Below are 22,578 nucleotides of genomic sequence, written 5' to 3' on the forward strand. Positions count from 1 at the left end.
AGAAAACAGAAAGAACCCCCCGCGCCCCCCCACCGCGCCCCCCCGGCAGGAAATGGTCCTCTTCCCCCAGCGCCTTTTCCCTTTTCTGCTGGCCCTGGCTTGTGACGAAAGGCCCACGGGGGTGGGTGGCGGTGTGGATCCCGGTGGCTGGGTCTTGCCCACTCCCTCCTCTCCTGCTCAGGGCACAGGAAGGGACATGGGCCTCTTTGCCATGACAGCAAACCCCACCTCTCCAGCATGGTTAGCTTAGGTTTGGCAACAGGGGACATGACATGTTCGGTGCCCATATTACCCCCTGCTGGGCTCATGGGCCTGTCTCTCCCCTCCTCTCAGCCCCCAGGGCTTGTGGCATCCACTGGGTCCCAGCACCATGGCCCCAGGGGTCCCTCAGACTGGGCCACAACAAGAGAGAAGTCCTTTAGTGCAGCTGCCCACTCCGGGGCAGGGAGCTCTTCTATCAATTGAATTTTTTTTTTCTATCAATTGAATTTAACTCCTCTTTGGTGCCAGGCCCCTGATCCAAGCCCAGCCTCTCCGTACTCACCTCTGAACACAGGGAACTCGCCACGGCCCGCGTGCTAGAACAGTTCTGAGAGGGCCCCCTCCTGCAGAAAGCAGGCCCTGGTGCCAAGAATTCATGTAAAACTCCCATCAAGGGCAGGTGTCTCAAATGCCACCTCAACTTGTGAAGATTCAAAAATATATGCTACTGTGTTTTTAATAACCTTTTCCACCAGATTTAATATAAATTGGCTGGTTATAGAAGGTTTAGAAATTAAGTATCAAAAATAAGATTACCTATAATTTCACTACCTAGAGCAGGCCTAGGGGAATGATAAAAGGATTATTTGTTGTGTTCATACCTACCTCTGGGTAAACACACACCAGTCAGTTGTCTGAACTTCATCCCTTACGGCAGAACCCAGCTGGCAAAGCCCCCCTCTCCAGGGCATACCTTCAAGTATTTCAATTATAACTAACCTTTACTGAGCTCCAGATGAACTCACCGAATTCTCCTGATGGCTCTATGAGACATCTAATTTATAGATGGAGAAACCAAGGCTCAGAGAGGGCAATTAACTTCCCCAAGGTTGCACAGCCAGTAAGAGGCAGAGCAGAGATTTGAATTCATCCGGTGCCAGAACTGAAGTCTCCTCCAGATTTGACATGCGCCATCCCTTTTCCTTCCCCTCAAAGGAGCTGGATTCCAGACCATTCAGCAGTTCCAGTGTTCATTCATTCATTCTTTCTCACGTTCATTCATTTATTAAGTCACTCAAGTGACTTAATATCAATATTCCTGAGCTCAGGTTCGGTGCCAGGGGTAGGCTGATCCTGTCTGTCCCCCACACTGCGTGCCCACATCTGCCACACTCTCAGGACTCCAGCCCGAGAACCTGAACTCCATTTATTACAAAAGACTGGGTTTATCACATTGTACTATGAACAGCCACAGCCCCCGCCCAACCCCTAGGGCCCAGAGAGGCAGCCTGGGTGGAGGCCCCAACAGCCCTCCTTTGACACCCGCTCCCCCTGCAAGAAGGTCGTGGGGGGGCGGCACCTAGAGTGGGCCTCAGAGTGGTCCTGTGTCTATAAAACCAAATGGGTCCAAGGACCCCAGGCATATATATATATATATATATATATATATATATATATATACACACACACACACACACATATATATATAATATATATATATATATAAAACATAGGCCATGGCTTCCCTTTCACAGAGTGTAGGTAAGGTGGGACCACCGATGCCCACTGTGGGAGAGAAGGAAGTCATCTGTGGCAGGGACCGTGGTCTGCTCCCAGAGCGAGCACAGGTAGCTGCATCAGTTCAAGTGGCGGGTCAGCCTGGGCACCCGGGGGCCCGGGCTGCTGGCCAGTCCTGCCCAGCCCTGGGAGCTCTAGGCCACCTGGATCTGCAGGTCCTCATCCTCGTCCAGGTCGCTGGCTCCGTCCCCCGCCTCCTCGGCGCCAAAGCGAGCGCTGCGGATCTTTCCAAAGAGGGGGGCGTTCTGCTGCTGCCTTCGGAGCCTGCGGGGTGGGGTGACAGGCGGGTCAGGGATGAGCCTGATCAGCTGGTGCTACAGCAGCTAAGCCGCCCCTTGCGCTTCCCTGCTGCCAGGCACCAGACTGGGCCTTTTACAAACATTACCTCACCTCACTTCATCCTCCCGGAAGCCCCTGAAATGAGGGAGGTGCTTCTGTCACCCCCATTTTACAGACAAGGAAACTGAGGCACAAAGCAGTTGAGTAATGTGCCCGAAGTCCCACAGACAGCAGTGACAGGTGCTGGGCTCTGAGCTGATTGGCTGGCTATGGAGTGGGCCAGGGGCTCAGAGAGGCGAAGCCGCGGCTCAAGGTCAGGCTGCTGGGATTCAAACCCAAGCCAGGCTCCAGAGCCCACAGGGAGAGAGTTTGGGGGTGTGGGTTCTGAGTCCCCCACATCCTCAATGTCAGTGAGAAAGCGCTCCACTCTAGCTCTTCCCCACAGTAAAATTCCTAAAGCCAAAATTTACCAGGCAAACTTCCCTCTAAGAGGAGCTGATGGCGGAAATGCCCATCCCCCCTTTCCCTTGGCTCCCCTGCCCCCCACCCCCAGCGGAGTAGCCGCCCAGGCTGCATCTTACTGGAAGGCATGAATTATTAACACGGCAGGGAGGGGCACAGGCGGGGGCCTCCATTACTGCACTGTGATTTAGTGAGCTGTACCCGGAACATTAAAGCACGAAAAGTTGGAAAATAAAATGAGGCAGCGGTCCCGGGCAGCCCCGCCCTCCCCGATGGAAGCACTTGAGAGGCTGGGCAGAGCCTGCCTGCCCACTCTGGGAGTTTATGGCTCCCAGAGAACATGGCCAAGACTGCGGGAGAGCCCTGAGGCTAGGCGGCCTTTGGAGGGGTGTGTGCTGGGTGGGGCCGGGGTTGGGGGGGGCGGGGGGGGGGCGGGGCAGAGCTGGCCAGACACTGAGCCTGACTTGGGCTCATGCCTGGGCCCCTGAACAACACTTTACAGGCAGCATCCCAGGCAGCTGGGGAAACTGAGGCTCGGCTGGCCAGGTCACACAGCTGACAGGTCTGCCTCCCACAGCTTGTACTCTAAGCCACAGAAACTCAGCACACACAGTACATGCTCTGCAAATGAGGGCTCAGGCGGCAGATGGCGGGGGGCGGTGATCTGGCCTGACCACCCACTAGCTGTGTAGCTGTGGAAGGACTTACCCTCTCGTGCCTTAGTTTCCTCGTCTGCCAGCCCCCTAGGAAAAAAAATCTCTCCCTTTCCTTCTCTCATAGGAGCATGATTCTTATAGCACAATATCTGACCCAAATACAAAAGCTCCACTAATATTTAGCATCTATTATGTGCCAGGTACTTTTATAAGCATAGATCAGCTCATTTAATTCCCACAACCAAGAGGTAATAAAAACTGTTATCAGCCCCATTTTACAGATGAGCAAACTGACCAAGAGAGGTCAAGTAAGTGGCCCCAAATGACACGGCTACTAAGTGCAGAGCCAGAATTCCCAACCACCCAGGCAGCCTGCTGCAGAGCCTGGGCTCTGTCTATTCCATGAAATAAGAGGACGCAGGTACGGGCCTGCCCCAGGCGCGGCACAGGAAGACTCAGTCTCAGGTGGGGGCTTCTGAAATGGGGAGGGGCTTGGACTAGATATTATCTGTCATCTCATGTCTCTGAGGGGAGTCGGGGGAGAGAGCCATTCACAGGGTGTTGTGATGGAGAGGGAGGCAGCAGAGGGATGCAGAGTGTGCTGGGTGGGTCCCCCAGACCTTCTGGTCCTCCCTCACTGAGGCTGATGGGTCCTGTCTACAGATGAGGAGGTCGGGGCTACCATCAAGGCCGGGGCTCCTCCGTGGTTCCCTGCCCTCCAGTCCTTCAGGATCACCCCAGCCTGCTCATTCTTCTTATCAAAGACTCCCCAGACCCACTGTCCCTCCCTGCTGCCCCACGTTGGGCCTGACCTCTTTGGCCGCCCCTCCTATCCTCTGGACACACGACACAATTCCAAGGCTCCCAGCTGGTCTTACTTCCTGCACTCCCTTCCCCGGTTTCCTGGCCCTGGCCCTTCCTGCCTGGAGGGGACAGGATTCTGGCCCCAGGACGTCCAGATCTCTTCCTTCTCTGTCTTCCCCACTAGCCCCACTCAGGGCTCCAACCCTGACCCCTGACCCTTGGCTTCCCTCGGCTGGAAGCGCTTCTGCCCTGTTTCTGAGCCCCAGCCAGGAGTCCTCCCCCGGAGGGGCTGCACGCTGGGCCCACCTGGACTGCACGTGCTCCAGCTGCACTTGCAGGTTCTCGCTTTGCTCCGTCTGCTCGTCCAGTGACCGCTGCAGCTTACGCGCCTGGTTGTGGGCCTCGTCCAACTGGGGGGTGAGCAGGGCCAAGAGCGTGGGAGTCACCCAGGGCTGCGCCAGCCTCTGCCCCGCCATCTGCTTGGGACCAGCCACTCCTGCTGTTCCTCTGTGGGAATGACCTTCCCCAAGAGCAATTCCTGTCGCTCCTTTGAGGCCTACCTCCTCCAGGGAAACATCCCTTTCACTTCTCTTCTTTCCTGTTGCCCCTCCCTTCCAAACCTCCCCATCCCCTAACGCCCCAAGCTACTGACCCACCCATCAACCTACCTACCCTATGAACCTGTCCATCTGATCATTCATCCATGGGAATATCCTTCTGCTCATGGAGGTACCCACCACTCACCGTTCGTTAATCTCTTCAGACACCCATTCACCCTACCCTTGTGTCCTTCCATCCTTCTGTCCTTCTTTCCCTCTTCATTCATTCTTCCACCCACTGACCCAGTCAGCTGTCTGTCCATCTTTCCACTATCCACTCAGTCATCCATCTTTCCATATATCCATCCATCCAACCAATCACCCATCAGACATCTGCTGTTACATCTCATCCATCTATCCTCTCTCCCTCTCCCATCCATCTGCCCACCTATTTCCTCATCCATCTGTTCATCCATCCATGGAGTTATCCTTCTGTCCTTCTATTTAACCAACTCCATATCCACCCACTCATCCATCCATTAATCTATTCAACCACTTATCCACCTTGTCTGTCCATTTTTCTTCCCATCCTCCTACCCACACACCATCTGTCACCCACCCACCTGCTCTATCCTGGGTCCCTCTTGAGAGTCAGGCTTGTGCCAGGGGACCCAGCACGGACCGACATGGGAAGGCCCTGCAGCCCCACTCCCACCTCCCCCAGCTGAGGTCTGCAGGCTGTGCTTTGGGCCCCAGCAGGCGCTCACCTCGTCCTCAGCCTGGGCCAGCTCCTTCTTGAGCTCCTCCACCCGCAGCCGCAGCTTCTTCACCTCTGCCTCGTGCTGTTCCACCCGCCGGTTGGCGTGTGCCAGCTCCGCCACCTTCTCCTGGAATTGCTTCTTCAGCTTGCTGTGCACATGCTTCAGGTCTGCCAGCTCCTGCAGGGGAGCAGAGATTGGGGGAGGGCTCGTGCGAGGGAGTTCCATGAGGTCAGGCAGTTCTAGGGGTGCCGGAGTCTCTCTTGCCCGGAATCTCTCCACCTGCTGACTAAAATACCAGTACTAGAGCTCGCTGAGCAGCTGGAGGCTACAGGTGCCGTCTAGTGAGGTGAGAAGGCATGCGGGGCAATGAGGGAAGAGGTGGGTGGAACTGGTGGCTCCACTCTGGACATGTAACTCTGGGGCGCCGGCGGGACATGACATGGAGGTGTCCAGCAGCCTACCTGAGCTGAGTCATGTTTTCTGGGGAGGGGTGAAGTCGGGATTCTTTGGTGTGTAAATGGCATTAAAGCCCTGGGTCTGGAGATGAGCTAAGATGGGGAGTGGGTGTCGGAAGAAAAGAGATCAGAAGCCAGAGTGGCTGGGAAGGGGATGAGCAGCCAGGAGAGGAGCTGCCCACCCCTGAGCTCTGTGATTTCTCTGAGCCTCAGTTTTCGCATCCATGAAATGGGGACAGGAACTACCTAAAGGTCTCTTGAATCCATCCTCTTTGTTCCATCTCCACCAACCTGAGCCTGGTCCTGGCCGCCATCATCTCCCGCTGCCCCAGGAAACGGCGACAGACTCCCCACCGGCTTGCCTTCCTATCCGCCTTCCACACAGCAGCCAGTGAGCGCTGAGAACCACAACCTGCTTGCACCTACCTCTTACTCTTCAAAGGTGGCCCTGAGCTCCTGCCTCACCTACCACGTCCTTCTTGCCCACCGCCCTCCAGGCACACCGGCCACCCTGCTCCTCCAAAGTTCCATGTCCCTGTCGCCATGGGACGTTCATTCACAGTATTTCCGAATCCTCTCCCGGAATCAGTTCACTACCAGTCAACACCTGCTTTCGCTTGAGACCTGGGCTCAAACGTCACTGCCTCAGGGAAGTCTCCCCATGACCTGGGCCTAAGCCAGGTCCCCTGGTATTCCCTCTTCCCTCTTCCTGCCCAGCCACGGAGCTGTGTGACCAGCGTGAGTGTGTAAGGGAGGGAAAAACACCTGCATCGCCCTGAGCCACCAGCTCCACGAGGGGAGGCCACGTCCCTCCTGTCCGTTCACTGCTGTGTCCCCAGCACCTAGAACAAGGCTTACACACGGTGCTCAGTAAACATTTGTTGGGTTAATAAAAGGGCTGTTGAGAGGATTAAGTGATATCATGGACAAAAAGCACCGGCACAGGGCCTGGCCCACAGTGGTGCCCCATAAATGCAGCTACTATGATATCACTTAGCCTGGCCCACAGCAGGCGCCCGGCAGGAGCCGCGGCTGTGGCGACTACGACCTCTGTCCGTAGTTGTTACTTCAACGGTCCCTGGCCCCCTGCGGGGTGGAGCTGGACACCCAGGAGGCCCTCTGCCCCAGCCCTGGCCGCGCCACCCACTGCCCCACCTTGTTCTTCTCGAAGAGCGCGGCCTGGCTGGCCCGCAGGTCGCAGTCCAGCGCGCTGGCTGTCTGCCGCCGCCGCCGGGCCAGCGCCTCCTCCAGGTCCCCGACCTGTGCCCGCAGCTTCTTGTTCTCACGCTCTAGGCCCAGCTTCTCTGTCTCCAGCCGCTCACGGCGACCCCACTCGGCTGCGTTCTCCGCCTGCAGCCGCTCCATCTGCAACAGGGCAGGACAGGGGGAGGGGTCCACAGGGAGGGGGTGCGGAAGGCCAGAGCTGGAGGCTCCCCCTCCCCACCTCCTCCTGCAGCCGTTTTTTTGGCTCCAGGAAGCAGGTCCAGCTGCAGCGGCTATAATTAACCCGGGCTTATTTCACGGTGTGCAGGATGTGAGGGCGCTTCTAGTCTCTGTGTGGGAGAGAGGCCCACCCCCTGCAGACTGGAGCACCCTCGGGGTGTGGCTGGTTCCCCCTTAGTGTACAGGCCTGGTTCCTGCCCTCTTCTTCGTGAATGACTGATGGTGGCAGGGCCCCTGGTCCCCCGAGCCCCAGGCGCTCCCAGTGGCCTCACCTCGCCCCTCAGCTCCGCCATCTTCCTGTCCATGCTGGAGCGTGCACCCAGCTCGTCCTCCAGGTCTTCGGACATGCGGCCCAGCTCATCCTGGTGGGCCTCCTTCAGGATGCTGAGCTGCATGACACAGCACAGCCTGGTGAGGTGAGGACCACCGGCCCTGGTGGGTGGGCACTGGTCATAAGGGCTCAGCAAGGAGCCTGGGGTGGTGCCCAAATGGGCCACCAGGTAACTAGAACAGACCCCAAATTTGACCACTTCTTCCTCTTCTAACATCTCTCACCTCTTATCTCATTACCATCTAGCCTCCCAGTGTCCACTCTTGCCCCTCATCTCCCCAGTCAACCCATTTTCCACCACAACAGCCCAGGAGGAGCTTTGAAAAAAGATAAACCGGGCTTCCCTGGTGGTGCAGTGGTTGAGAGTCCGCCTGACGATGCAGGGGACGCGGGTTCGTGCCCCGGTCCAGGAAGATCCCACATGCCGCAACTACTGAACCCACGTGCCACAACTACTGAGCCTGCGCTCTAGAGCCCGCCAGCCACAACTACTGAAGCCCGTGCACCTAGAGACCGCGCTCTGCAACAAGAGAAACCACTGCAATGAGAAGCCCGTGCACCGCAACGAAGAGTAGCCCCCACTCACCACAACTAGAGAAAGCCCGTGCGCAGCAACGAAGACCCAATGCAGCCAAAATAAATAAATAAATAATAAAATTTTTTAAAAAAAGATAAAAACTGACCCCTCCCTATGGTCCCGTAAAGCCCTGCACGATTGGACCCCTACCTGTCTCCCCTCAACCGCATCTCCCACCTCTCTCCCTTGAGCTCTCTGTGCTCTGGGCACCTCGGCCTCCTCCCTAGTCCTCAAATACACAAGTTCCTGTCCACTGCAGGCTTCACACGTGTGGTTCCCTCTGCCTGGTGCCCCCGTTCAGAGGTATCTTGAAGGGCTGACTTTTCTCATTCTCAGGTCTTGGCCTAAATGCTCCCTCCTCAGGGAGGCCTCTCCTGTCCTCCCTGCCTAGAAGGGGTACTTCTCCACACACACGCCTGTCCCCCCAAGAATGTGAGCTTGGGAGGACAGACAGCGTGTCTGTCTGCCCGCCTTCGTATCCCTGTATGGCCTGGGCCCAGGGCAGTGAACACAGGCTGAACGCACCCAGTGGATCTGAATCCGGGTCTGCCTGTGGGTGTGGGGTTGGTCACATGAGAAGCACCTGGGGTGCTTTTAAAATAGTGCAGATTCACTGTTGTATAGCAGGGAAAACTGCCAGATGAATGCTCTTTGCAACGGCATGGATGAGCCTTAAATATGGAATGTTGAGGGAAGAGAGCCTGATACAAATGAGAATCTTTATAATTATGTATCTGTAAATCTGCACGGTTGTCTTACTCACTTTTCTTCAAAAGATTACACAATTTGAAAAGATTAAAAAGACAGATTCTTGGACCCAACCCCCAAAGATGCTGACTCAGGAGGATGAGGGTGACGTCTGGGAAGCTCTATTTTAGGAGATTCCTTAAAGAGATTCTACTTAAAGATAGGTTTTCCAGGACAGTTTCAGGCTCTGAGGTCTGTGAACCTCACGCCTTCTGGAAAAGTAGGGATCCAGCCCAGCTTTCCGTGGGTGGCTGCGCCCCCTGGTGGCCATCAGGGCCTGCACAGGAAGCAGTAAGGGAAGCCCAGCCTGACCCCTGCCTGCCCTGAGTCCCCAGAATGCAGTGGTGGAATCCCCTCTCTGCCAGCTGGAGCTTCAATTTCCTCATTTGTAAGATGGGGACATCAGGACCCAGATGTCTTGACTGCTGTGAGGCTCCAGCGAGATTTTGCACCCACTATGTGCCCAGCGAACGTCCAGACTCCTCCCCTTCATCTTGGTCTACAAGGCCTATGGGATTTAGCTCCCCTTGCAATCTCATCTCTCAGTTACTATCCTCCAGCCACACTGGCCTCTATTTCCTGAACACACTAGGCTTGTTCTGGCCTCAGGACCTTTGCATTTGCTGTACCTTCTGCCAGGAACTTTGCCCCTATCTCCTCTCAAGGGTGGCTTCTTCTAATCACTTTAGCTCTTGCCTCAAATGTCACCCTCTTGGAGAAGCCTTTCTTTCAATGACCCACCACCTCATTTCTCTGATTGTGTTTTGACTCTTTCACACCTTCTGAACTTATCTACCTGCTTACTGTTGGTCTCCCTCACCACGGCCCCCCCTAAGGTGAGCTCCTAAAGGTAAGGACATTGCCTGCCCCAGTACTCAGAACACTGCATGGCACATGGCTGGTGCTTGACAGTGAATGAATGAATGCCCTTCTTTCTTCCATTCCCTCTGCTGAAATTCAACAGTGCAGCACTGCTTCCTCCAGGAAGCCCCTGTGGTCTCCAGGACTCACTTGCTTGAGCATCTCCTGCTTGGTCTTGCTCAGCTCCTCATACTTGATCTTCCACTGGCTGAGCTCCCCCTCCAGCTTCTCAATGTTCCTGCTCAGTGCCATTTTATCCCTGGGGAGGGGAGAGGGAGGGATAAATGGGGGTGAGTCCACTGGGGCCCTCCGCTGAGTTCTCCTATGTAGTCTGCACCTGTCAATCCCATGTCCAAAGTGCTTGCGTCTGCATTCAAGGCCCTGGCGCCCCACTCTGCGGCAGGCACCCTGTTTGCATTTCTTCTGGAGCTCCACCCTCTGCACAGCTACAGGTGCCCAGCTCCCAGTGTGGAGTGACCGGGCCTCCAGGGCACTGGGCCCTGGGCTCATGTGCCAAATGAGACCCCCATTTCTTCCTATCTGTTTTATGTAGGCTTGGTTTGAACACACAGCTTTGCAGTTGGAAAAGCTGGGAAACACTGTCCAGTGACTCTCTGAAGGACGGGTCCCGTCTTGTCATCAGCACTGGGTGGCAGTCCCACGTGTTCTCGTGACCCCCACCCTGCACTCTGTCCTGAACATGAAGGAGGCGCTGTGGGTAACAAGCGTGGTATCTGGCCCCAGCACACAGTGCTTTACGACCAACCCCACACCGTGCTGGTCTCCCGTTCTGGAAGTCTAGTATTTCTTTACATTTCAGTTTGTACAATACGTTGATTTTTGTTTCTTTTGCTTTAAAAGAAACGTATTGTCTCATAGTTCTGGAGGCTCCAATCTAAGACCAAGGTGTTGGCAGGGTTGGTTCCACGTGAGGGGTGTGAGGGGAAACCTGTTCTATGCCTCTCCCCTGGCTTCTGGTGGTTTGCTGACAATTTCTGGTGTTCCCTGGCTTATCTCTGCCTCTATCTTCACAACGGCATTATGTTGATTTTTAAAAGACTTCTGTGTGTAATTAAGTTAAACTATCTTTGTGTTTAGTTTCTGGACAGAAAAGAGGGTGTTACAAAATATTCATCATAATCGGGCTTGTGCCCCGATCAAGGTAACTGGTGACCTCCACGTCCTAAATCCACTGGTCAGTGCTCAGTCCTCTTCCTACTTGACTAGCTGATCACTCCCTCCTCCGTGACACAGTTTCTCCTGCTTTCTCTGCCCCCCACTGGCTCTCTTCTCCTGTCTCCTTTGCTGTTTCCCTCTTCTAAACTTGGTCAGCTTCAGGGCCCCATCCTCTGGCCACCTCCCTATCCAGCTCACGGCTTTCAGTATCATCTACTTGCCGATGACTCTTGTGTTTTTACCTCCAGCCCAGACCCGTCTCACAAACTCCAGATTCATTCATGTCCCCAACTGCCTCCGTGCCATCTCAAACTCAACACGTCTAAAGCCAAATTCCCAGCTGCAACCCCCCAATCTCCCTATCCCTTCTTCCCTGCTTTTATTTTTGCCCACGGCACCCTCCCCCCATGAAGGCAGGGACTTCTGGTCTTACTGATGGCTGTATCCTCACTGCTGAGCAGAGCCTGACCCCGATGCCCAACACGTATTATTTGAATTAATAATAATAATAATAATAAAAACCCTCACACTGTGCCCTTGGGCAGAGCACCACTGTTCTAAAGTCCCAAGACTGAAACAGGACCATTCCGCTTCAGTGAATCTCACCTTCTGAGACACGGATTTTCACTCTGTGATTCTGAGGACGCCCTGGAGTGGCCTGGCCCGGCCCCCGGCCCCTGCCTGCCTCCCGGGACTTACTCTCGCTCCTTGAGCAGCACCTTCTGGGACTCATCCAGCCGTAGCCGCAGGGCAGTCAACTTGGAGGCATCCTCCTCGATGGTGGCGGTGTCCTCCCAGGGCAGTCGGCTACGCTCCTGGCGGCCCGAGCTGCCCCGTGAGGCCCCGGCCCCTACGCTGCGTGCCTCCCAGCAGCCCTCGGGCTCCTCTGGTCTGCTCTTCAGCAGGCCCTCCACCAGCTCCAGCTCCTGTGGGGTCCAAGGTGGAGGCGGGGTCAGTGGTCGCTGAGTCCTCACCCCCTTGGCCTTCATCGTGGCCTCTCCTAGGCCCAGGGTCTGGCATCAGCTTGGTGGGTAACCTTGGGCAAGTCACACAGTGCTTCTGGATCCCAGTTTCCTCTTCTGCTGCCTGCTTCTCCACCCCTGGAGAGGGAGGGACACACCCTCTCCCTGCACTGCCTAAAAGTGCACACAGAGTCAGCCACTAAGGTTCCCTGAATCCTGGAAGAGTCCCCAGAATAGGTGGTAAGCTCCCTGTCAGTGGAAGTATGCAAACATTTGGTGGGACACTGGTGTGAAGGTATGTAGAAGCAGGGATTTCCTACAACGAATAAAGACTAGATTCCCTCAAAAGGAATTCCCACTCGAAGATCCCGTTTTTCAGGTGCAAACACCTGCAACACGATAAGTGAAGTGGCAAAAGATGCATAGGAAGGTGGGTGGCCTCTGCGAGCGGAACCAGCTCCCAGATAGGAAGCAGCGAGGGATTATTAACTCAACTCTGAGGCCTCTTCCTCCCTGCCAGGCTCCCCTTCCCCTCTGCCCTTGTCTGCCCCCTGGCCTGCCTCTGACTACAGACCCAAGATGCCCATGGCCTCTGTTACAGCCTGGCTTTTCCCACAGCCTTTCCAGATGAGTCTGGGCCAGCCCCTTCCCTGACTGGCCCTTGGTTTCCCTATCTAGACTGGGACAGTGGCCCTGAGGCCCCCCTGAGGAGTGAGATTCTACTCCTCTTGTATCTCAGACTGTCTGGGTGGGGGCCTCTGATGCCACCTGGTCCAAAGCTCCAATTCACAAATGAGGAAACAAGGAGGGAAGAAGGGACTTGCTGTGGGTCACAGAGGACAGCGATGGGCTGGAGAGCAAACTCAGACTGCAACTCCAGAGCTCCCACCGCTGGTACCTGCCACCCCGTCGACTGTGACTCATAACCAGAAGAAGGAGAGAACAGGAATAGTGCCGTGAGGCTGGCTGGTATACAGGGGCTCTCATTCCCTGCCCCGAAGAAAAGCAATGAACCCCAACTGCAAACACCATGCAGGCCTGGGAGAGAGGGGCTTCAGCCACCAGGAGGCAGCAGTGCCCACTCTAGCCCACAGGCAGGAGAGGAGAGGGGGCAACCAAGAATTTTAGCTAGAGGAGCTGGCCTGCCTGGGGACGGAGCTGGGAGCAACCTGAGGCTGGACTCTATCCCTAGATGGCCTTCTGGTGACAGGCCTGCTGGTTCAGGGGAGGCTGCCCTCCGCACACACCATTAATATTCCAGATGTACTGATTACTATCACCATGGGCTCTGGAGTTCACTTGGGGGCAACTCCCAGTGACTCTAGTCACCAGCTGGGAGCCATTGGTACCTAACTTCTCAACGCCTCAGTGTTCTCGTTGGTAAAGGAAATACTTCCTGGGGCTGCTCTGAGAATTAAGCAGACAATGCTCGTGCATAGCCTAGCGCCCTGTGGAGGTGCCCATCGAACCATGGATGCCATTTCCCAAACTCACCAGGCACTCTCAGCCTCTAGGTTTTTGCACAGAATTTCCATCACCTGGAATGCATTCCTGCACTTTTCACAGCCAATTCCTCCACATCCTCCTAGTCTCAGCTTAAATGGACTGCTTCCAGAAAAGCTTCTGTGCAACCCCCTCCTCAAAGCCTGGATCTGGGACCTCCTCTGTGCTCCCACTGCCCGGATAACCCCCCACCCCTCAGCTTTGATTGACACCTCTTATAAATGTCTCCCCCTTCCCCTAAATTCAAATCGAACGAATGAATGGATTCAGCTCTGCTACTAATGGATGTCTTCCAGGTAAGTGCTTAGAACCTGCTCCTGCTCAAAGAGGATGATTTCTTGGTTCTGTTGACTACTCAGGCGTGGGAGTGGAGGGACCACCAGAACCGGGGACTCTCTGCCCTGCGGGCGGTCTCTGGAAAGGAGGTAACCTGGGGCCCTGCAGTGCAGAGCCTGACCCCCTGAAGAAGTGAAACCTCCCTGCGGGCCCGGCCCTTACTACCCCTCTTTCTAAGCCAAGCGGCCACCTCTTCCGCCCGAGTCAATCAGCCCCTCCCACTTCTAAAATCCAGCGCGAAGGCCCCGCCCAGCAGCCCCGCCCCCCCGCCGCGCACCTGGGGCAGCCCCGCCCCCCCGCCGCGCACCTGGCTGCCCGTGGGTCTCTCCGACCCGACGTCGCGCACTGGCTCCTGCTCCCTCTCTGGCTCGGTCTCGGGACCGTCAGGCGTCCTGTCCATGACCCCCCGGGCGCCCCGCAGCCGCGCCAGTTCGCGGCCCCGCGCCTCGCACTCGCCCTGCGCCTCCTGGCGCTCGCGCCGCGCGCCCGCCAGCTCCTTGGTGAGCGCGTCGAGACGCTGGCGCAGCTGGCGCACCTCCTCGCGCGCGCGGTTGCGCTCGGCGCGCACCTTGCTCCATTTCTCGCGCCAGTTGGCCGTGCAGTCCGACCACCAGCGCATGGTCTTCTCCATCTGCGCCGCCCGCGCGCGCGCCTCCTCCAACTCCCGCAGCCGCAGCTCCTCACGGCTCTCCCAGTCCCCGTCGGCCAGCAGCGCGGGCGCCGGCGGCAGCGGCAGAGCAGGAGGCGGACCGGGCGAAGGCGTGCCGCTCGGCGGCGTGGGCGGCAGCGAGTCGGCCGGCCCCATGCGCTCGGGCGACGGGCTGCCCAAGATGGTCAGGAGGCTGCCTTTGGACAGCTGCGGGGACTCGGCCAGCCGGGGGCTCGGCCCGTGGCTCATGGTGTGGCCGCGGGGGCGAGCAGGCTCTCGGGCCCTGGGCTGGAACTCCCAGACTCAGAGGCGGCGCGGGGCGCGCGCGACGTACGCGATACCACTGTGCATGATGGCCACTGCTACCCGCTGCTCTCCCGGCCACGGGGCGGGGGATGCCTCCTCCAACCTGTGGGAGAACACAACCATTATTAGGAGGTGGCTACCATCCGTCCATATCCTTAAGCTCAGCCATGGGAAGGGAGTAACCGGCAGAGGGAACAGCATGGGCAAAGGTGGGAGGACTGAAAATGGTCACCTCCAGAAGCCCCAGTGAGGCTGGAATGGTGAGCAAGGGCCTGCAACCGCTTCCTCACTGGCCTCCAGACTCCCCCCTTGAGTCCCTTCACCCTGCAGCAGCTGCAGCTGATCTGAAACCTTGATCTGCTGTCCCTGACCTTCAGGTCCCATCTCACACAGCGAATGGCGTATACTATTCTCTCTCCACCCGGAATGCTGCATGCTTCCATGCTGGCCCTGCCGCCAGGAGTCCCCTCCCAGCCTCTTCCTGCACTGGGCTAACGCTTCTCATCCTTAAAACTTATCTGAGATATCACCTTCTTCAAGAAGTTTTCCCGGACCCCCTCAGGCCAGGTGGTCAGCCCCAGCCCATGTCTCCACTAGCCAATCTCACTGTACCACTTATCTGTGTCCCTGTGTGCTCCCCATCCTGACCCCAGGCTGTGAGTTTGCTGAGGGCAGGGGCTGCCTCCTGGTCTTTGTCCCAGCACTGATGACAATGACAGTGACATTTATGGAGGCCCAGGCACCATGGCTATGTGAACTATCCTCTCAACAGACTTGGGGGAAATTATAGACATTTACTGAAGAGGAAAGGGAGGCTCAGCAAAGTTAAGCCCTGGAGTTAATCCAGATACAGCACCCAGAAGTCCAAATGCAAACACTGGGGCAGGTCTGGTGAACACCTGCACGCTCTGGTCGTACGATAGAAATAAGCCGGTGTCTAGGTGGTGGCGGTGCGGTGTGGTGAGGTGCCCCCCATGCCTGCCGCTGAGCTCTGCTGTTCACGGGCCACGTCCCCTTTAAAATAAGTGAGACACATGCCCCTCTCTATCCCCAACCTGCCACACTCTCCCTCCATGTAGCTCTGTGCTGACCCCCAGGAGCAGCCCCTCGGGGCATCTCGTACTTCCTTCCCCATCCAGCTGGGCCTGTCCCACAGATCCTCACCCCGGCCCCTAAGGCCCTGCCCTGATTGCCATCTCTTCCTTTTTTCCGGGACCCACCAGGGCACTGCTGGTGGGGCTCTCAGCAATCCGGAACAGTGTCCCAACACTGTCTGGCCAACGCTCTGTGTCACCTCTTCACCCTCCTCTGGCCTCTAAGCCCCTCACTCTTGGCAGGTGATCTAATGTCAGAGTTTGCAGTGAAAAGAGAAGCTGTCAGGCTGGCACTCCCTCCCTGTCCTGCCCCAAGCCCCACGGCCCCCTCCTCTCTGCCCCTAAGAGGACAGAGGGGCTCTCCCTCCTTGGGTCAAAGTCCTCCCACATCCAGCTTCTCCCACCCCTGCCAATGATGCCTCTCCAGGGGGCCTTCCCCACCTGCTAAAGTCTCTCCTGACACTCTCACCTCACTTCTCTGTCTCCTCCCTTTCAAGGCCCATCCAGAGGGGTCCACACTTGCTGTCTCCACCCTGTCCACCTCCCTCTCTCTCTCTCATCAGGCCTTGCCAGGCTGGCTTCCGGCTCCCCTGCCCTACCCACTGGGCACATCCTAGCCCTCCCAGGTGTGCCCTCTCTAGCTCTGGGCACCTTCCATCCCTCCCTTCTTGCATCGCTCTCTCCCAGGGTGTTCTCCGGGTTTTCCTCCTCTTCTCCAGTTGTCCCCCATCACCTTCCCTGGAGTGCTGGTGTCATCCAGTCCTTGCCCCCTTCTCCTCTCTGGCTGCCCCTGCCTGAGCCATCTCGCCATGTCCTCAATAACCCTGAATCTCTCTCTCCACCCCAGGCTGCCCTCCAGAATCGCCCAAACCACCAGCATGTCCCTCAGACAACTCAGACTCAGCTTGGTCGGATGGGATTCACTGTCTCCACTCTCCCCACTACTGGATCCTCCTTCTGGATGTCCCCTCTGGGAGAAGAGCATTTCCTTACTCCTTCACGCTGTGGGAACATCCTGGAATCTGCTTTCTCCCCACCTCCAAGTCATGTCAGTCTGTCTGCCACACATCACGTGGATCTATCCACCTTCTTCCTCCTCAGCCACTAACCTGTCAAGGCCACCACCATCATCTCCCACCTGGGAGACTGCAGCCACTGCCCTCCCTGCCCCATCCCCCTGCCCCCTTTTGCCTCCTTCAAATCCATTCTCAAGAGCAGCAGCCAGAGTGAGTTTTTAAAAACACAAACCTGGGACTTCTCTGGTGGCGCACTGGTTAAGAATCCGCTGCCAATGCAGGGGACACGGGTTCGAGCCCTGGTCCAGGAAGATCCCACATGCCGCAGAGCAACTAAGCCCGTGCGCCACAACTACTGAGCCTCTGCTCTAGAGCCCGTGAGCCACAACTACTGAGCCCACGTGCCGCAACTACTGAAGCCTGCGCGCCTAGAGCCCGTGCTCCGCGACAAGAGACTGCAATGAGAAGCAGTCTGCAATGAGAAGCCTGTGCAGCAACGAAGACCCAACGCAGCCAAAAGTAAATAAATAAATTTATATTAAAAAAATTAAAACACAAACCTGATCATGCCAGTGGCCACAACCTTTGTCATTACCAATAGCTGTGACCTCTCTCAAGAGTCAGTTCCAAGCTCACTCCCTCTAGGGATCCAACACCAAAAATTCTTCAATCTCCAAAGGAGCTACAGCCTACTGATCGCCTTGCCTGTTCACTGTCCCCACTGCCCACCCCGTCCCTTCTCTCCTTGCTACGTGCCACGGTCGCAACCTCGTCCTCACAAATGCCCTGAGTGCCCCAGCTGTCTCACCTGTTCTTGTCTCGCAGGTAACACCAACCCTGGTCGCCTCCACCGCTCTGCCTGCTCCTGCCCTCACCCGTATAACCAGGCATCGCAGGTTTTACACCACTGTGTGGACCAGTGTCAGTTTCAATTCATGACCATCAGTGTCACAGTTCCTCAGCATTGATCAGTGATCCTACTATATTTCTCTAGTGCATTTGCTGTTTGTTTACTGTCTGCCTTCACCAGGCACCAGTTCTGGGCCCAGCTCTGTCACCAACCTCATGTAAACCACTGCCCCATGTACTGGGCCTCAGTTTCTCCGCCTGTAGAACTGGGGTGAGAGGTGAGGGAGGCCAGCGCTTCTAGATCAAGGAGTCTTTCAGATTCACCTGGACACTTGCTTAAAATGCAGTTCCTGGGCCTCACCCCCCAGAGAATCATGTTCAGTAGGTGTGGGGCTGGGAATTTGCATTTTAATCATCCAAGTTTGGGACATATGAGTAACTGGTGATGCCTTGTCACCACCCATAGTTCCAGACACACAAACATGCATGTATCAACCCCAGTAACAACTGCACAAAGTTATGTACACAGACACAGCCATACAGACCTAGGTTCCAGGTCCCTGTACACCCCTGACTCCCCACGGGATCCCTGGAAGGCTGAGTGCCCACTGTGACTCACTCTCTCCAACTGTGCAATGAGGTGGCTGGCCTAGATTCCATGTGCATTCACAGACATGTGCACACCCAGACACACAACTGCAGACACACAAGCAATCCCATACATGTAAATATAGACACAGAGACACGGGCAGACACACGCACACTCAGAAATGGCCCCATATGCACACACAACTGTATGTATGCACAGAGAGACGCTCCCTTGTAGATACAGTTACAGACACACCTGAAGACATATACATGCCCACAAAGATGGATACACAGGGACATGCAAAGATACATATTCACCCCTAAGACAAGCACACACACACGAACACATACACGGACACGCACACTCCTCCTCGCCCCATTTTCCTGGCCCAGCTCCACATGGAGAAGCTCTTGGAAAAGAAAAACAATGTGAGAGCCTACGGGGTAGGGGAAGGAGGCAGGAAACCCGAGTGCCAGCCCGGCAGGCAGCCCAGGCAGCCCCACCAGAGCTGTGCTGGGAATGGGGGACGGGGGGTGGTGAGGAGGGGGTGCTCAGGGCCGGGCCCCTGTCTGCTGGGCCTGTCCTGCAGCCCCTAAACTGAGACGGGGGCGGGGGCGGGGGCGCACTGACACATTCTCTCTGACACTCTGGGAGCTGCCAGGCCTGGCACGGGGCTTGGCAGGGAGCGGTGGCCCAGTCCTTCCAGGAATCCCAAGCCTGTCGCGCAGGGGCAGGGCAGGCGCCACCCCGGCCCCTAATGGCTTCCAGGCGCCCACACTAAAGGCAGGGGTGGGCTCCAGACTCAGCTCCTGTTCCCCTCCCCAGGAGCCTGGCCCGGCCCCTCCCGGGGGCTGGTGGCGGGGAGCAGTGGGGACAGAGGGGCTCTGAACAGCCCTCCCACCTTCCCTCCTGCAGGCCCAGGGTCCCCTGAAGGGTGTATGTGCGCGCACATGTAAAGGCACGGGGGTGGGAGCCCAAGGTCGGTTTTCTGGAGAAGCCTACTCCCCAGCACACCAGGAGCCCTGCACACACACTCAAGGGCAGCTAGACTCTGCCCAGCAACGCCTCCCCTCACCCCTACCCCCACCCCACTCACACAACACAGCCTTGGGGACATGGACGGACACACACACACACACACACACACACCAAGCCCTGGTAACGTACACACTCACCGAGAGCTGATGCCACACAGAGGTTCAGCTTGCGGTTGTAGAGACAGGCTCCAGCTGCCCTACCCCACCAGGCTCAGCTCCTTCTTCCCCAGGGTTGCGCAGATATGTGTGGGGTGGCCTCCTGATTTCTGCAGGGTGTCACCACCTCCCAAGGATTAGGTGGAGGAGGGACCAGCCTCCACAGGCCCAGAGAGCCTTTCCCACCCACCCTCCCCTCTCTTGCCTCCCACCAGCCAGACGGGTCTATTCCTGCTTGAATCCTCAGGGTTTGTGCCCAGGCTGTTCCCCCACTTGGGATGCCCCCCTCAGCCTCTAAACCCACCCACGCTTCAAGCTCAGTTCTACCCCTCCAGGAAACACCTTGGCCCCCCCAGCCTCACTCTCTGCCCGGGAGCAGAGCCCCATAACCTTCCGCAGCCAGACCTGGCCAGCTGCCCTCTCTCTTCTTGCAGTCCAGGCTTCCCCCAACCCAGGTAGGACATTTGCGCCACCCAGAGCCACTAGGACAGGCCCTGCATACAAGATTTACTCCAAGTTGACTGGTGGGGTGGAGAGCAGAAGGCTGAACCATGACTTCACATCCCCTGAGCTGGGCAGCGGGGCCACGCGGGACTCAGAGCCCCTGAACCCCATCCCTGCAGCCATCCTCACTGCTCCAGGCAGCGGCTGGCCACTCATAGGACAGAAACCATAATGTTTTGATCTGATATTTGCCTCAGGCTAGACCCTCACCAGCCCTGTCTACACAAAGTGACCAGCGGTTCCTGCTGCTCATGGACCTGTTTGGAACGTTTGTTTCTCCTTTCTTTCTCCAGCAGCAAACTCCTATGCATCCTTTAAGACCTACTTTGGGATACGTCTCCTCTGGGTAGCCTTCCCTGACCTTGTATACAGAGTATGTTAGTGCTCCCAAAGCACTGGCACCTCCCTGTTCTTCAGCAATTGCCACACTGTGAAGTCCACAAGGGCATCTTGGTCTCGCTGGCTGTCAGCACAGGGCCCAGATGCTGCATAAATGCTTCCCAGGTTGATGGATGGAAAATGAACAGTTAAGGGTTGCCTATAACCTGGGAGGGTTGAGCCATCCTAAGGATCAGGAGTCACTTTGTGGCCAGGCTCTGAGCCAGGTAAGTGTCAGAGTCTGTCTGAGGCCAAGGTCACAGTGAGAGGTCATCTCATGGCCAGGTCAAGGATCAGGCATTTTATCTGAGGAAGCCTGACTCACAGGGGGACAACTTTGTGTTTCGCCCTTAGCATGTTTAGATGACTCATATCTAGTGAGGAGAGTAAGCAATGCTGAGGCCTAGATGGGGCTCAGTTTAGGGGATTGGGGCCGGTGCGCCTGGTGGCCCTACTCTTCCCTCTAGCTCAGAAACCCTCTATGTTTTCCCAGAACCTTTCAGGTGGGGCTCTAGGGCTGGCGTGTGGCCACAGGCCTGGCTGTGGGCAGGGAGCAGAGCCCGGCAGGAAACCACAAAGGACGGCCTGATTGGATAAGTGCAGGGTCCAAGGCTGGTCAGCCCACAAACTGTGGGCGCCTGTCCCTCTGACCTGCTGCCCACGCTCCAGTCACTGGACCTCCAGGAGAGGACTGAGAAGGAGGGAGGGAGCCTGCAGGTTGAAACGGAGCCCGAGGGGGTGGCCACCCCTGGCCTGTTCCCAGGTACCCCCATCTCATATCGAGGAGCCACAGATATCCTAAATCACCGATCAGAACTCCCTTCTTTATAAATGGGCCAACTGAGACCCAGAGGTACAGCTACTGGTCCACATCCACATAGAGGACCAGCAGCAAAGTAGGGCTGGGGGTGGGGTGCTAGAATGCTGGGACGGGATGCCTCCCCTCTTGGGTCGTGATCACCTGAGGAGCAAGATGCCCCTGGGACCACCTACACAGTGGGGTCCTCAGTCATCAGGCCAAGTGGCCAAACATAGCTGGCAGAGGATGGGAGCCTTTCATGGGGGCGGACCCCTGCCCCGGGCCTCTGAGCAACTCCTTGAACTATTCACTCTTGTACAGCAGACTTCCCACGAGTCTCATCTCTGCCTCTGTTATGCTGTGTGCTATCTGCAAGTCCGTGCCCTCTCTGAGGCTGTTTCCTTACTTGTAGGATGGGGAGAGGCACTAACAAGATACCTAAAAGCTTTGTCCAACAAGTGGGAAAAATCTGCGCCAATACGAACTAATCCAGGCTCCACAACAGCCCTACATAACCGACACTTAAGACAGAAAAAGTGAAGCCCCGGATGGGGAACGGGCTTGCCGGACACCAGTCGTTCGTACAATCAGAACGGTGGGTCAACCGAGGCCCACTCCCTTCTCCTAGCACTGAGCCGTCGTTCCACCTGCCCCTACTCCTTCCAGAAATTCCCCTTCTGCCCTCCCACGACCGCTAGCCGCCTTAGACCTCTCTTCCTTGCCCCCTCCCCAGCCTCCCAGCTCACCCGAGCGGCGGGCTAAGGAAGGAGGGTCTCCCGGCCCCTCGAGACCCGGTCCCGCCCACCCCACCACGCGGTCCCTTATTGGCAGCCGCCGCAGGCCTGGGGCAGTGGCGCCGCGCTCCGATTGGACCGCGCCGCCCGTCCATCCCGCACTCGCCATGGTGACCACGTTGGGTCCCCCGGGAGAGTTCCAAATTCCGCCCCCGCCCGCTGGCGCCCCCCTCCCGTCCGGCCCCGGCCCAGTGCATTCCGAGGGCGGCCCTGCCTTACCCCAACTCCCGCAGCCCCTTCACTCCCGAGGCCCGGGCCCCAGGAGGTGGAGGAACCCGGGGAGGGGGCTAGGAAGTTCTGCTCCGAGTCTGGGGGTTGCTGCGGATGCGAGAGCCCCAGCTTCTCTCCTGTACTCCAACACGCCCCCAACTTAACCCCTTCCCTCCCGCGGAAAGTTCGCGGCCTGGAGGGAGTTCCCGGGACGCAGTGGCTTTCGGTCTCCTGCATTGGCGGCCCCGCTCACCTCGGCCGGGGACCCGCGGGCTCCGGACGTCCGACCCGCCGCGGATGGGCGGAGCGGGCACGGGGCTTGCTGCGGCCGCCGCCGGGAGGGCCGAGGGAGGGCCGCGGAGTCTCCTCCTCCCTCCCGGGGGGAGGGGAGGGAGCGGAGTCGGCGGGGCGGGGGCGGGGGCGGTGGGGCCCCGGCGGGTTGCGGACTGGCTCTGACCCTGGCCGTCCTAGTTGGTGGGGTGGGGGACCCAAACCTAACTTTGGGGCGAGGGGCGCGGGCCGAGCC

At 57.4% G+C, this 22,578-nt stretch overlaps 1 protein-coding gene across 3 annotated transcripts; it reads right to left on the reverse strand.

Annotated features, from left to right (window-relative positions):
* Positions 1–75: 75 nt before the first annotated feature.
* On the reverse strand, positions 76–22,375 carry CCDC102A (coiled-coil domain containing 102A). 3 transcript variants are annotated; one of them, XM_070044219.1, is made up of 10 exons: positions 22,306–22,322; positions 19,350–19,477; positions 13,979–14,729; positions 11,570–11,796; positions 9,845–9,953; positions 7,451–7,567; positions 6,891–7,100; positions 5,287–5,457; positions 4,287–4,390; positions 76–2,043 (listed from the first exon to the last, which is right to left on the reverse strand). In XM_070044219.1, the coding sequence occupies exons 3-10, from the start codon at positions 14,567–14,569 to the stop codon at positions 1,914–1,916; spliced, it is 1,659 nt and encodes a 552-aa protein (XP_069900320.1). In that variant the 5' UTR covers positions 14,570–14,729; positions 19,350–19,477; positions 22,306–22,322; the 3' UTR covers positions 76–1,913. The 3 variants fall into 3 exon arrangements, with proteins under 3 accessions (XP_069900320.1, XP_060144943.1, XP_069900321.1); XM_060288960.1 differs by lacking the exon at positions 22,306–22,322 and adding an exon at positions 22,062–22,161; XM_070044220.1 differs by lacking the exon at positions 19,350–19,477 and having other exon boundaries at positions 22,306–22,375.
* Positions 22,376–22,578: the final 203 nt, after the last annotated feature.

This window comes from Globicephala melas, chromosome 19 (assembly GCF_963455315.2).
Source record: "Globicephala melas chromosome 19, mGloMel1.2, whole genome shotgun sequence".
Lineage (NCBI taxonomy): Eukaryota > Metazoa > Chordata > Mammalia > Artiodactyla > Delphinidae > Globicephala > Globicephala melas.

Bases quoted from the DNA above. Each gene is read 5' to 3' on its own strand.
- CCDC102A (XM_070044220.1), bottom strand. From the start codon at position 14,569: ATGAGCCACGGGCCGAGCCCCCGGCTGGCCGAGTCCCCGCAGCTGTCC. The intron at 7,101-7,450 runs GTGAGGCCACTG...GCCCTGTTGCAG, and splicing joins TGGCGGAGCTGAGGGGCGAG to ATGGAGCGGCTGCAGGCGGA. The intron at 2,044-4,286 runs GTGGGCCCAGCG...CCCACCCCGCAG, and splicing joins CTGGAGCACGTGCAGTCCAG to GCTCCGAAGGCAGCAGCAGA.